This window comes from Diplotaxodon limnothrissa, linkage group LG9 (assembly GCF_057381915.1).
Source record: "Diplotaxodon limnothrissa isolate DT_005_m linkage group LG9, D_limnothrissa_male_GT1.1, whole genome shotgun sequence".
Taxonomy (NCBI): domain Eukaryota; kingdom Metazoa; phylum Chordata; class Actinopteri; order Cichliformes; family Cichlidae; genus Diplotaxodon; species Diplotaxodon limnothrissa.
The window spans coordinates 22,981,614-22,996,641 of NC_140604.1; the positions used below are offsets into that span (position 1 = coordinate 22,981,614).

Below are 15,028 nucleotides of genomic sequence, written 5' to 3' on the forward strand. Positions count from 1 at the left end.
GCACGTAAGGTAAAATATTAGAGGAGGAATGCTATTTGTTCAGTTTATGTTGCGTTATATTTACTTGGTTTTTCCAAACTTAAAGTCAGCTAAGAGAAGGGCTTTATGTGTTTTTGTATGTGTGATTATGTGTGTTTGTAGCCTTGCCACTAAGGGCTCTCCTCAGTGTAAAGAGGCCTGGCCAGTCCCAATTTATACACACACCCTGTTTATTTTGCCCTTTGTTACGCACTCATACACATCAATGCCCGCTCCGCTTTATGTCGTCATTCTTTTCAAAGGTTCTCTCAGCGCCTGCTGTGCTCATGCCCTACTATATATAAGAGGAGAGGTTAATCAGCAGATGCACACCAGGTGTGCCACCCTCCTCAAACGAATCACTTTCCTTCCTCTCTTCACAGCTGAGCCAGAAAACCACACCCCACTGCCACAGTGTTTTCACTGAGTCAGAAATGTGATGCCTTTGGGTGTCTGCACCAACTGCAGCCATAAAAATCCAATCCCTCAGTGATGAGAGGTGTTCTGACCAGGGAGCGGCATGGAGACAGTTTCATATCAATTTCCTCTCATCTCATCTGCATCTTAAGGCGTTTAATTCCACAGGTGGTACAGCTGAGTAGTTTCATTTTAAGCTGTGAAATTACCACTCAGGCACATAAATGACTTGAGGCCAACAAAGATGTCATTTCACTCCCATTTGCATGTCATCGATGTCACATCTGCAGGACAGGAAAGTCCAAACACCGAGGCGTGGTACTGACCTGCACTTTAATCGAGGTTCAGCTGGCACTCAAGAGTTAAACCTTTGTCCTCACCTGCAGGATTAGATATTCCCCTCAGGGCAGTTTGTGCTGGTTCACTTCGAGCTCTTTGGAACATAAGAAAGAAGAGGCTTAGCTGTTTCACTCGCTCCACTTCTGCTTTTCAACACTCAATCACACCTCAAGAGAAGGGAGAAAATCAAATGTCTGAATCACTCAGTGCAGGTCGGGAAAAAGGTCAACCCGGCCTATTTCTGGGTCCTCTGTTGCCGCAGTGATGCTGCCATCTTTAATTCATAGCCGTTGTCTGGGCTGTCGCCTGGAGCTGGCAGCTGAGTGACTGAGAGTGACCTGCCTGCCTGGGAATTCTGAGGGAATTGTGTCTGGTTACACTCCTCTGGATGCCAGGTGGTTTCACATCAGGATCTCTCTTCAGTCAAAGTGACCCCAGAGTCCCCTCACTTTGACCCCCAAGCTCCTAATTCAGGTTAAAAACTTTTAGATTTAGTTTCTGTTAAATGCTTTGAACTAAAGAAAAAGTCCCACAATATCTATATGTGCCATCTTGCTAAAAGGAAATATTTTACCAAAACACAATAAAAAAAAAGATAATTACGCTACAGGTTAAAAAAGCTACGGCTAAAAGCTAATTAGCTTCGCACAAAATCTGTAAACAAGGGCAAACAGCTAGCTCTGTGATAACTAAACATGCTAAGCTAAGCTACGCTAAGCTAACTGGCTGCTTCACAAACATTGGGCACACAAGAAAGCTCTCACCTTAGCCTTGAGAAGAAAACTGTTCCTTTAAACATAAAAAGGTTTTTTTTTTCTCTAATGCAGTGATAGAAGTGAAGCCTCAATGGTAGAATTACTGTATTTTCTTGTGGTGTTAAAGTGAATTATTCATTTTGTCCTTCACCCCAGAGAAAATAGTTTCCTGATGAAATATGGGTGAACAAAATGTCACTGTCTTATTTAAACAACTGTTATAGCAGCGTCCTGCCATGTTCAGATGAAAACGTGTGGGGGGGGGGAATGTATAAAAAACATCGAGGATCGTGATAAGGTAACCAGAGCTCAGTTGCTGACACATAGCATGCAGCTTTTGACAAGAACAGACCTTCTGGAGCAGAGAAAAGCTTGGAGCCATCTTTAATTTTAGCAGGAGAGCGCCTTAATGACACAAGCTGTTTAAATCTGCGGACATGGTGTCAAGCTGATGCTAATTTGCTTGCAGGTGATGTTCTTCTCTGCTGTCCCCGCTCCAGCCACGCTCCCTTTTCAATTCACTTGCACTTTTATTGCAGTTGTCACCCGCCGCGCTGTTCTAAAATGGCTTTTTTGGCTGACGGTACAGTTGTCTGTGATTTACAAAAAATGAGCCAGGTGTCCTTGGTTGCACCTTATATCTATAATAAAAGATACTTTGGTGGCCCCAGAGAGTGAATGAAATATGCCCTTAACTGCAGCAGGCCTCGGGATTGGCTGTTCTCGCTGCCAGGCTCCCAGCGTTCTCCTTGGCCCCTCAGACATCGCAGATGGTACCCGAGCACCGGCCAACCACCTGTGAGGGAAAGTGGATGATCAGGCCTCTGACTTCTTGTTGAGCTTAGGGTTTTGCCTCATAGGGACATAGTTAATGTTCCGGGCAAGGTCAGCCAATCACAGCCAAACGTTTAGAGACCTAAATGTGCACTGGGATGTGTACTTAATAGCATTATAATGCTCAGGTGGAGATTGACTGTCGGATAATGTGGTTATATTGTTTTCTAATGAGAAACGTATGTAATTGCTTTTCCTCAAACAAGCCTTTCACTCCTCTCTGATTTCACACTCCCAAGGGGAGATACGCACGCTGCTGTGTCCCAACACGCAGGTGGTTTTAGTTATAGGTGAATAGTTTTTTTGCATGTGCCTGTGCTGCTCCTTGTTTACTTACACGGTCGGTGCACTTGCTGCCCTAAATAGCAGTTACTTGTAACAAAGTAGACAGGACACATCCTCGTAAAGTGTTTCTGTGCTGCATGTAGAGGTCTCAGAAAGGGTAATAGATCCCGTCCAAGTTCCCATTGTTGCATGCTTTTCTGAAGGTGTCATTTATGCAAAGTCTGCACAGCATGTTTTAATGTCATTTTGAAAGGCAGACAGAGACAAACAGTGACTGTAGCACATGTAGTTATGCACTTCTGTCTGATACACCTCCTATTTTACCGTCTCTTGAGAATACAGACCTCTAACTACCGCTGCATCTTGTTAAAAAACTGTGAAGTAACTCCTGTGACCTTCTGGAGTCTCCCTTCATACAGCATTTATAAATTAGGTCACAAAGCATCTATTTTGGGAGCAGAAACTTCTGCATATTTACAGCAGTTGTAGTCGGCTCTCATCTAGTGCAGCTACTAACAATTACTTTCATTATCTTTAAATATTAATATTAGTTTCTAAAGAGTCCTGATTTCTTGGTTTTTTGCATATTTGTCACACTAAATCTTATAAATCATCAACAAAGATAACCTGAGTAATACAAAATGCACCTGATCCTGTGTAAAACCTAAAGCTAATCAAACGTTTGTGGCTGTGAGTCTTTTATATCACTGTTGGGGGGATTGTTTAAAATTCCCCCACATTGGAGGGTTTTGGGTATGAACGGGCTCCAAAGCATCTCAATCAGATATGAGTCTGGACTTCGACTGGGGCGCTCCAAAACCTTAATTTTGATTGAAAACACAATTGCTGGTATGTTTTAGATCATTGTTATAACCGGCATAACTAAGATAAGTGATAACAGTGTGAAAGGTGAGCATATATGACATGTTTTTACTGCATTGCTCACATGGGTCGAAGGAAAAAAGTCACATGCTTAAGTTAAAAATCGTCTAAAAAGCACAAATCATTTCCCTTTAAATCCGTCTGTAACTGCACTTACTTGACTTGAAGAACGGCTACAGATAAGCCATGATTGATCTGTGACGAGGCTGACACGGCCTCAGTACTTAATACCAAACGTAACACTTTTTCATAAAGGTCATTGTGTTTGTGAAATTATCTTGTAGGCCTTGGGTTGAATAAAAGAGCGCGGCTGTTCTTTGTCAGGATGCGTCATCAAGATATAGCAAGGACTCCTTTTTTTTTTCTCCCTCAGCATCGACAAGTCCTTTTTTCTGCCTGGGGTAATCAGCAGCATCCACTGTGATTGCATTTTAATTAAAAGGCGCCATTTTAATCATCTCGCACGGTGTTGGAGAAAGGGGCTGTGCTGTTATCAATTCTATGTCCCTGCCTATCTCACACGCAGACACACACACACATACTGTCTGACTAACTATGCTCGACTGGACGCGTTATTAGTGGAAAGTTGTAATTAATATTGAGAGCTGACAAGGCTTCCCAGAGAACCCCATGAATTAAACAGGGAAGTGATGAGGAAGTAAAGTTGAATGGACTGACACTAATTGCGGAGTGCTGAGATGTGCATGGTCAAGAGGGATTGACTCTTCCAGCTCTAAGTGACTGCTTTATAAGTTTGGTGTAAATTCTTCTTTCACTTACCTTCAAGCTAAATGGGAAAGTCTTGGTAAGTTAAACAAAGTCGTGCGAAAATTAGGGCTGGCAGGTGAATATTGTTTGCACGGTCTATAAAATGTCAGAACTTCATTTTTTCTCAAGCCCAAGGTGACGTCTTAAAATTGTTTCATTTGTGGAAACAACAAACTGACAGGAAGTGATGCCTAATTAGAAAAAGCAAAAATCCTCTCAGTTTAGAAGCTTTAACTGTAATCGTTAATCAACTATCCAAAATGTTTTAGTTAATTTTTTCTGTTGATTGATTAACCAAGAAATTAATTGAACTCTAATTAATGTTCATCATCAGAAAGTCAAATGACTCAGTCGAGAGTGGTAATGGCCCATGCTTCTCCAGCAAGCACTCGGCGACAGTGGGAAAGAAAAACTAAATTTTAAGCTTTTAAGGAAGAAACCACCAGCAGAGCCTGGCTCAGTCATCTGCCCAGACTGGATGGGGGTGAGGGGAGAATAACAACATAAAAGACACCCTGTGGAAGAGAGCTAGAGGTTAATATGGTGATACAACAGGTGCAGGCTACTGACACGATCCAGCACATATTAGCAGGGTGCAACACGCTAGCAGGGAGGGCATACATGGTACTGGAAATTGAACATCCGTGCTGGGTATGGCCTGGAGATCCCAAGGTCAAAATAGGCCACGCCCCATTGGTTGGTTGAGAATGACCGAGCCCAGATGCTGTGGCACTTCCATAGAGGATAGAGCTGGACAAACTGTTGATGGCTAACACAGTGGACATAGCAGTGGGAAGACAGCCATAGCGACAGATGTAGCTAAACCAAGTGATAGCACCGTTAAGAAAAGGAACATGACAACATTCAATATTCATTCACTCACAGTATACATAAAGTTTTGAAATATATCAAAAGATATCAACAGAAAAAACAGTATCAGTATCGGTTCATTTAATTTCTACTCAGTTCAACAAACAGCTGTACAGTACAACACGTGCAGGTGTACGTCAGTCCTGGTCCTCACTCAGGTTGTGTCATTTTGATATATGCTGGGCAGCCAGATAGGCCCCGTGTCCTTCTCCTTGGACTGCTTCTAATTTTGTCATGTTGTTTAGCTCACTGAAATACAGATCTGAATTGGTTGAAGTAAGTGGTCCTCACGTCACTGAGTAATTTACATCTTAAGAGGAAATGCATCTCTGTTTCAACCTCACCTGTCACAGTTTTGTTTCTGTTTGTATCTTCCATTGCCGGTTTATGGTCACTGACCTTATGCCTGGTTAGAATGTTTCTGATTTCTGCCTCTGACAGTCAACGGATTTTCTGCCATTTCATAATCTCTCTAATTTGTTTTGGCTTTTAGTCCATTCTCTCCAGTCTTTCTGATAGATTTATTCACATTGTGTGATGATTTGGTTCACTCTGACTTGTGTTTGGTAAGCAGTGCTGTTGTGAGACTTGTTGGGGCGTGTTTGTGTGGACACAGTCTCAACACCAGCTGGCATAAGTGGCTCTTGAGGGATTGAGGGTGTCTTGGGGGGATGGAGCTCCTTTGAATGTTAATTTTGAGCAAGTATCTGCCTAATTCTGCTCGACGGGCATTTGTTGAGTTTTTCTTTGTACATGATAACCAAATCTCCATAAACGTTTCATATATAATAAAGCATGAATGTGAAGAATATGTTTGCAAAGGACAACATTTGTAATCCGATGAGTATTGACCGCCTGCACGATAAAGAGTAACTTGAGCAAAAGTGTAACTGTTTGGGGCTTTTTTAGATTTTTGTTAGCCTCTTTAAATGTATCTGTGTTGATAGTAAGCAATGATTGGAAAGTGTTAGCCTGGATATGATTAGACCCAGTGTTCACTTGCATTTCTGTACAAGTACAAGTACAACCCTGCCATATTAAAATTGATAAAACTGTATGAAGTTTACCATTAACATTCATATGGATTTTTGTTTCAGGCCTCTAGTCTGGATGATTCACTCTACTTGTCACTCTGTTTTTGGTCTCCACCAACTCCACCAAATGTGGAAATATTTGGCTTTTTATCCGTCAGATCCGTCAGGGAGCACACAGAAAGTTTATCATCTGTTTATTTTCTGCCGCAAACCTTCTGATATAAGACAGAAACCCAGGTTTTAAACCATGAGCATTAGAGTTGTGGTTTTAGTTATTTGTAAATTGCAAATATAACTGAAAATGACTCTTCCAAAAATATATTGGTGCATATACAGGCATCCTTTAGCCTATAATGTGTCCATTAAAATGAGGTATATACTCGTTATGATGCAGAATAATATTCAGGTACAATGAGTTGGAAAAGCAATTCATGGTCTTGGTTTTAGAGCAGTAAGTTCCTTTTCTTCAGTTTGGGACATTCTGCCTTTTAGTTTTGTTCCAGAGAGCTGAGCGACCTTACAGCTCTGTGTTGATGCCCCACTCTACATCGTTAAATAGCAATTTTGCTGACACATTGAAGCCATTACCTTGCAAAAGAGTAATTTCATAAAATGTGCCCTCGACTCCTAAACAAAATGGCTGCGCACTGTGCCTGTAAGTTCCAGTTCCCACGCAGATTAGCCTTTAATAATGCAACAGAATAATGACCTGCACGTCCAACTGGGAGAGAAGAAACTTGAACAAACTTTGGATAAGTAAAGCCTGAAAAGTTCCTCTCTCTTCCACACCTGTCCTTATTATCTGCCCTTTCTGTGCCAATTGATTATCCGACATCCCGCAACTATCTCTTCTCGTTATTAAAGAAGTCTGACAGACACCTCTCCTCCTACTCAGCCTGTTCTTCATTCACGGTCACAAGCTGCTCGTTGCTGTCCATCGAGGCCACCGGGCCAAGAGGGTGCATCCAATTCCGTCACTCTGCATGATGAGCGGAGGGAGGGGAAAAACAAAGATAAAAGAGTTGGAGAAACAGGACTGAGGCTCAGCCTAGTTGTTTGCAGACTCTCCGTGTGTTACCAGCACTGCAAACGCCATGAAGTGGTGTATCATGAGCTCAATGAACTAGCCTAAATCTTGTGCTCGGTGTAGTTAATTTTGATCCTGAATGTGCGAACACCTCCTCCGTACAAGACAGAAAATTACACTTTTTTTTATTTTGTTTTTTTTTTGTTTTTTTTCACGCCTCAGCCTTTTCCTGGAAATGTGTAAATGTAGAGGATCACCTGTGCAGATCGGCGAGCAGAACAATCAGTCCTCTGTTCGCCGCAACTCCCACATGAGAGAGATATGAACACAGGGAACAGCTACTCATAATGCTTCTGCCATCTGTTCATTTATTAGTCTGGAACACCCATTCTTAGTCCAAGCATTAAAGCTCATTAATATTCATGCAACATTCATAAATGGAAGCGCTGCCCATGGATTTGGGGTGTCAGTGTCAGAGACAGGATAGGGGAAGTCACACTAATTGATGATTGATGGCTCTGCCATTAGCGGCAAAGCCTAGGGCTAGAGTTAATGTAGTCCTAAGCTGCACTTTTATAGCTCTGCCACATATTTAGAAAATGTAGCTAATTTGGCATTGCATTTTCTCCGCAGCAAAGACAAACACTTTAACGACTTGAGCTGCTTTCATTTCTTGTCTCCTCTTTGTTTCACCTTCTCTGACCTCCAGGTTGCCTGTTTGAAGATGAGCTCTGTACACCCTATGAGTTCTGCGTCAACGGTAAGTCCACCTTCATGTACACATACCTCTTTTTATCATATACAGGACACTTGAAAAGTTTTATCAAGTTTATCCAAAATGAAGTCCTTAGTCCAGTCACACAGGCATAAAGACTCGCTGGAGACTACCAACTGCTAAGGAAAGTTGTGTATTACCCAACATGTTGGGAAGTGGTTGGTGGAGACTTGCTGTGGTGACGTGCAGTTTGCATGGAAGATGCTCACTTGTCAAGAGTGCTTGCAAACTGGTTAGTAAAACTGTGAAGAAAGCAATACAAACTGGAATCAGAGGCCGTCAAAGTAAAGGTTGCACCTTTTGAAACATGTTGGTTCAAGCAAAAAAGCAATACGGGTAACTTTACTTTAAAGGCAAATGCTCTCTTAGTGAGCAGTTGGCAAATGTTTGCAGACAAGTTGGCATCTTCCATGCAAAGTGTGGAACGCAATCACAAAGAGGGTTTTGATGCAGCATCCACTTTGCGACCAATTTAACCCGGCATTCAGTGAGGAAATAGACATTTCATCCCTAATGACTGGAGGTTGCCAGAGGGTTGCCAACCAGTCTATAGGCCTATATGACTGAGACTGTAATTATCATTAAAAATGACCATAAAGCTCTGAAACCAATCATTAAAAAAGGTCTTTAAAAAAATGCTCATTTGGGTTTCTCACATCTAATCAAACAAATTGTGGGAGGGAGGCGTGGTTGCAGACAGAACAGACACCTCAATAATCGGCTGGATATTTATCTTTTTATTGGTTTTTGGTAATGTCACTTTAGGTTGGTTGTGGGAGATTCGATATACAAAAGGTCAACAAATAGTCATAGCTCACTAAACTTTGTTTTAAACTGTGTGTGAGAAATTATTTTGACTTTTATATCACAGCTTTTCCTCCATGATTTCTCTTTAAGCCTAATTTTTTCTTTACAGGGAATGAGTACCAGAAAACAAAGGTCTGGTCACTTGATCATAACTGAATCACGAACAAAAATAATACTCTGGTATTCTGATGTGTTTCGGCTTTCCTTATTAAAAGCAGCTTTCTCTAGGCAAGCATGCTCCATATGAAGCTAGTACAGTATTGTGCGTGTCTGTGTTGCAAATTGGACTCTGTTTCAGAGGAGGAGGAAGGAATTCAGACCCCTGGTTTCTTATAATATTAGCTGGTTGTCTGTGGTACACAATATTATAGGAAATGCAGTCTGCTAACTATAAAGCTCTCAGTACGACGGTGCTGTATCTACACCAATTAGCTGCAACAATAAAATCCAACACTGTAGTTTCCTTCATAAACCAAAACAGAATTGGCCTGTAGACATGGACGCTTGCTCTCTTGGGGGTGGCCCGGGGTGTTGGACACACTGACACTGGCCGTGAATCCCTTGGGTCATGAAAATCCTGATGGAGTGGAGCCTCCATGAGTCAAACTTGTGCCAGCAAATCCTCGTATGGCGATCGCATTGGGATGCCGGGTCAATGCCTTACACTCTTTACTGTGGTAAAATGTCAATTTATCTGCTTGCAATGCAATGTTTAAGTTACTGGTATCTGTCAGCATAACATTGACGTGAATGTCCACATCCAAGATATTCAAGCGAAACGTCGCATGGGAACAAAATGCTATTGGGTCCACCTGTCAGCTGTTTTAATGTTGGTGCTGATCATGAAACTGGAGTTGTGCACCAAGTGAAATTTTGGAGTCATTGCTGTAAGTGCTTGTGTTTTAAATTTTGTAAATGTGAGGTTCACCAAAGTGGAGTTAAAGTCTCAACATCTCCGAACCTGCAGATAAAGCCTTAAGCTATTTTTAATCGCTCACAGATTTATATATAGATAGATGGAGACTGAAGGTCCCGCTCACAGCATTCTTCTTAGTTTAGACATACAGCATGAGTCATACTTAAGAAAAGCTTCAAAATTGAATGTGAGTCAGGCTGCAACAATAATACCACACAATATAAACACACAGAAGCTCTCTGATCTCATTCATCTAATGATTGATGCCGGCGTCTTGCTTTCCCCCCTTTCGATTCCGAGGTTTCTCCAAACCACACATGATCTCGACCTCATCTGCAAACCTTCTCGCCATGGAGCACGGACCTATCTGTCTCAGTGGTTGCCATGACAATGCATCACCGGATGAACAGAGGGGAAATGTCATAGCTTTTCACTGTGTGGCATTCAGGCGGCTCACGCAGCGGGCTGTAATTTTAAAGGGGATTGATAGCGTGTCGATATTGAGGATCGTCTCCGCGGAAAGTCGTCGGGAAAGGTTAATGTATTCAACACAGCAGCAGCAGGAAGTCAGGGAAGGGTCAAACGTGTATGGAGCGGTTTCATGTCCACGTGTTTGTTTTTGTCCTTGCAGGCATAATGATTAAATGCCTGTGCTTTGAGCCTGTTTGTTTGTCTGCACCTTTCAATTACTTTCTGCAGACTCATCCTGAAATCTGTATCACAAACAAGATGAAGGCAACGAGAGGAAGACGAGCACTTTCTCAGGCAGCAGAATTATATGCAAAACATGAACTACAGCTAACAGAACACAAAGTATCAAACTGACTATTAATATGCTAATAAGAGGAAGAGGATGAGAATGACCCGAGTTAACATTCGATTTTGAACTTTGTGTATGTCCTCAGATTTTTGTAAACATGATTACGAAGCCAGCGTGCATCATAGATAACTCGTGCATGATCTGATTACATTTTGAAAAAACCTTCCTGCATAGTTTTGCATACTGTTGAAGGAACACTGATTTGAAACTGATGCCAAAACTCCTTCACACTTGAAGCTACCAAGAACAAAATGATACCAAATAATTTAGCATGGAAAACAACTGAATTTACAGTTTACTTGTAACGAAGCTGATTTTTTTTGCCTGTGAACAACGTCCTATAAGAGTGATACTGTACATGGGAACTATTGCATATTGACAGTAAACAATCTGATTAATGACAATAAACCACTAGTACTGTAAAGTCACAATATGTGGTCTTTTATCGCGGTAATAAATGGACTGGTAGTTTTTTCTACTCTGTTTGAGTACTCAAACTGCTTTCTTACTACAAGTCTAATTCACCAATTCACACATACATTCATGCAAGCTCTTTTTTCTAGTATTAAGTGCTTTTAATCTAACTTTGACTATGCATCAGGGACAATACCGGTTTCAATGTCTGGCCCAAGAATACTTTGACATGCTGGCTCGAGGAGCTAGAACACCCTACCTCCATATCCACAGCTGGCCCTCAAAAATGGACATCATGCTGTGACATAACACCTCTTGTTTAAGTAAAGAATGACTTTTAATGCTTTGATACACAGGTCAGGACACTTTATTGGGCCTGCGACTAATTGCTGTTGTCATTATTGATTACTGAGACATTTTCCAGCCCAGTGAGTCATCCAGTGGCTGGTTTTATCCAAGTAACAGATAAAATGCATCCTAATTGTTTTTGCTTTACTTTTCTGTCAGCTAACTAATCAATTAATCAACTGGTTTTTGCACTCTGTGGCAACACTACAAGGGTTCAAAATTAATAATTGTGGCTGCAGTAACCACATACCTGGAGAACAGAGACGTATCATTACAGATTTGTTCAACATTTTACAAAGATGAGACCATTGATGCCACTCATGCCTGCACTATAAATATCAAGCAACAACTAGCATCTATAGTTAGCTTACTTTAGCACAAAACTACACCTAAAATGCCACATAATTGGGTGGGTGTCTGTGATCTCATGCCTCCGGCAATGACCCTCGCAGAACTCCACACTGCTTAAAAGCAGAATCTGCAAAAGATCTTTTATTTTGAAAATCCACCACCAGTTTCTCTAGGGTGCTCCTGTTTTTGACTTCCTGCTCTCGTCATCAGTCCCATCTACGCTAACATGGCTTCCATAAAAAACAAAACAAAACATGACTTTATTTAATACAATGTTAAACTGATGGCTACTACTGCTTCAATCTTCGAGGCCATGAATACCCGAAATCTTTAAAGGGTTGGAAATACTAGTTGGCTGATTGTGTTGACTCTGCACTGAAGTGAAAAAAAAAAACTAGATAAAGTTATTTCTAGAAATGCTGAAACACTGTTCTGAGATGTGTGTGTGTGTGTGTGTGTGTTTTTTTTAAAGGATTGGGATTATCTTCTATTGAGAGGGAGTGGGTAGACTTTGGAAGTTAGCACAAATTGGGAGACCTCCTCCTTGATTTCCATATTAACCCAGTTTCAGAGGAAATGGGGAAAAAGCAGAGAGTACAGAAAATAATATATTTAAAAAAAACCTTTAATTACACGGCCTGCTTTGCTAAAAGGAAGAAAAATAGAAAAAAAACTGCTGACACCTTCACAATAAAATACCCCGAGGTAGACAAGAGTGTCTTAGTGTGGATACATAAGAACATGAAGACTCATGAAGAATGTAATGTGGATGATCATTTCTTTGGAGATTTGTCTGTTTGCATCAGCCGCAGCACAGCTTGTGAGTCTGTGTGTGAGAGCGTCATCATGGCAGAATATGATCCCCGAGACACCTCGAGGCAGGAACATCTAAATATGTTTTTGAGTACTTTGGCAGGTGTTCGTGTGTTTGTTTGTATGGAAGTGGACAGATTTGTGACCGGATACGCAAAATTTACCAGGCGTGTGAGTTCAAAATGAAGACCAAATTCAGCCCACGGGTACCGAGTACTCATCTTATCACGTAACAGTTTAGTAATAAACTGGGTACTCACAGGCTAGAGCGTCAGCATGTAGCCGGTGTGATCCCCATGCAAGATTGGCCTCTAGTCGTATTTTCATTTTAGCTTTTATTTATTTATTTTGCCGTGCTCACAGAATCCGTCTCCAACCGAAATGCAATTACTGCGCTGTGCTTGTTCACTGTAGGAAAATATATACAGGCAAAAAAGACCAATGTTAGATTAATGTTGTACCTAATATGCAAGTAATGAAACATTATTTAGTTGCCTCATCGGCACACTCAGTCTTGCTCTGTCATTCTCCATTGGACTCCTGATGAGCAGCATCTACTGCACAGACACATGATGTGTGGGTAGGGTTGCCAACCGTCCCTTAAAATACGGAATCGTCCCGTATTTCGAAACAAAAGTACACGTCCCGTATTGAGCTAATAAGGGACGCACTTTGTCCCGTAATACAGTGAGAATCAAAAGTAGTCTATAAATGTTAATGGAATTAACACTTTGTTTGAAAACATAATTCCCAGCCCCTCTCCTGCTTTGTGACCAATGAGCTGACAGCACACTTATGACAATTCGAGTATGACAATTCAGATTACCGCTCATCTCATTGGTCGAGGAAAGGTCGCTTACGGAGAAAATACCGGAAGACAACAGATGACCACAACAAGAAGCATGGCCAACAGGGAAACAAACGCAGACACTGCGGTGCAAGTCTCGGACGACAGTACACCTAAAGCTGGGCAGACACTGTGCGATTTTTTCAGTCACGTTATTCAGCTCCTGCTCAAACTGCACGATTGACTCGCAGGGGTTAGAAGTTGGTAGGTCACGATGCAGGTCTCACACTATACCGCCCGATGCTCTGATGCGACCTGAGTGCTCACACTGTGCCTCCATAACATGAAGGTTATAACAGAAAATCTGTCGCGCTCTCTCTCTCTCCGTCTTACACTCACACAGACACACCACCACCATCAACTTTGCTAAATTGCTAATGAAAAACATTGATCAGGCAGCTGTGATTGAGCAGCAGTGTAAATCCAACTATTTTCACGGTTGTTGTGGTCGTGATAATTTTGTGATGCCACATCGAAAAGGCTCGGATGAGCTTTCCAAAGTTCTACAAGTTGTGCCTCCATCGCTTGTGTCCAGATCACACGCTGCACAGCCGTGCTGCTCCATCTTTTACACCAACGTTTACGTGTTTGCGCGCGAGCAGTGTGAGCGGCTGTGATGAGACCCTCACGAGCGATTGATGATCGGGAGCTGGTCGTGAGGTGTTAATCACTTCTCGTTACCCCACGTATACTACACGATGCACGATGAAGGCCAAAATCGGTCCGATCACTCAAAAAATCGGCTCAAAATGGGCCTAAAACTGCACAGTGTGAGCCCAGCATTAGAGCAGCAATGTTTGTTCCCCTCAGAGAAAGGGAAGAATGGGAAAAGGAAAACACCTGGCTGGAAAACGTTAATATGGGCATGTGCAGTGAATATCAGCGCTATGTGGCCAGAAGTGTGATAATATAATTTATTTTGTGTAATAAACAACTGCAAGAATAGATGATTACAACAAATAGATGACTAATACATAAAAGTAATACATAATGGGAAATGGAAAACACCTGGCTGGAAAAGTGCACTATAAAGCGCACTGCACTGTGTGCTGGCGCACTTTTTCCATAGGCATGCTTCTATTGGTGGGCACATGAAGAACATGAGGGGCGTGAAAGCTCGGGGAACCCTTTACCAATTTTTTGTCCGCCAGGCCATGGCAGAAGCAGATATGGTATGTAAACACTGGTTTGTTTTTTTTAAACCCTCTGGTTAAGGTTAATATGGGCATGTGCAGTGAATATCAGGGCTATGTGGCCAGAAGTGTAATAATATAATTTATTTTGTGTAATAAACAACTGCAAGGATAGATGATTACAACAAATAGATGACTAATACATAAAAGTAATACATAGATGAATAATGATGATGAGTTAAGATGCGTAATCATGGGAACAAGCGGGTTTACAAACAGGAGCAGCTGATTAGCTTTAGAAAAGCTGAAATAATACCTCAACTGAAGCCAATTGTACTAAATGCACTAAATGTGCACTGTTACAAGAATGTTTTTCTTTCTATTGTTTTCTATTATTTTAAGTTAAGCAGGACAGAGTTCTTTTAAAGAAAGATTTACTTATATTCTCAAAAGTTAAGCATGACAGGCTTCTGTTTAAGAAGGAGACCTGTTTTACTGTGTTAATGTTGTCATTGTGAGCTAAAAATAAATGGCTAAATGATCATTTGTTTCACATGTGTTCATATCACAAAGAA

The 15,028-nt window shown here is 41.5% G+C and overlaps 1 protein-coding gene across 1 annotated transcript in view; it reads left to right on the forward strand.

Moving 5' to 3' along the window:
- Nucleotides 1–15,028, forward strand: part of ptprn2 (protein tyrosine phosphatase receptor type N2) — a 156,731-nt gene that overhangs the window by 13,697 nt on the left and 128,006 nt on the right. The window contains exon 2 of the mRNA XM_085362286.1: nucleotides 7,939–7,989. Within this exon, the coding sequence (XP_085218412.1) occupies nucleotides 7,939–7,989 (51 nt within the window). The remainder of the gene's footprint in view (nucleotides 1–7,938; nucleotides 7,990–15,028) is intronic.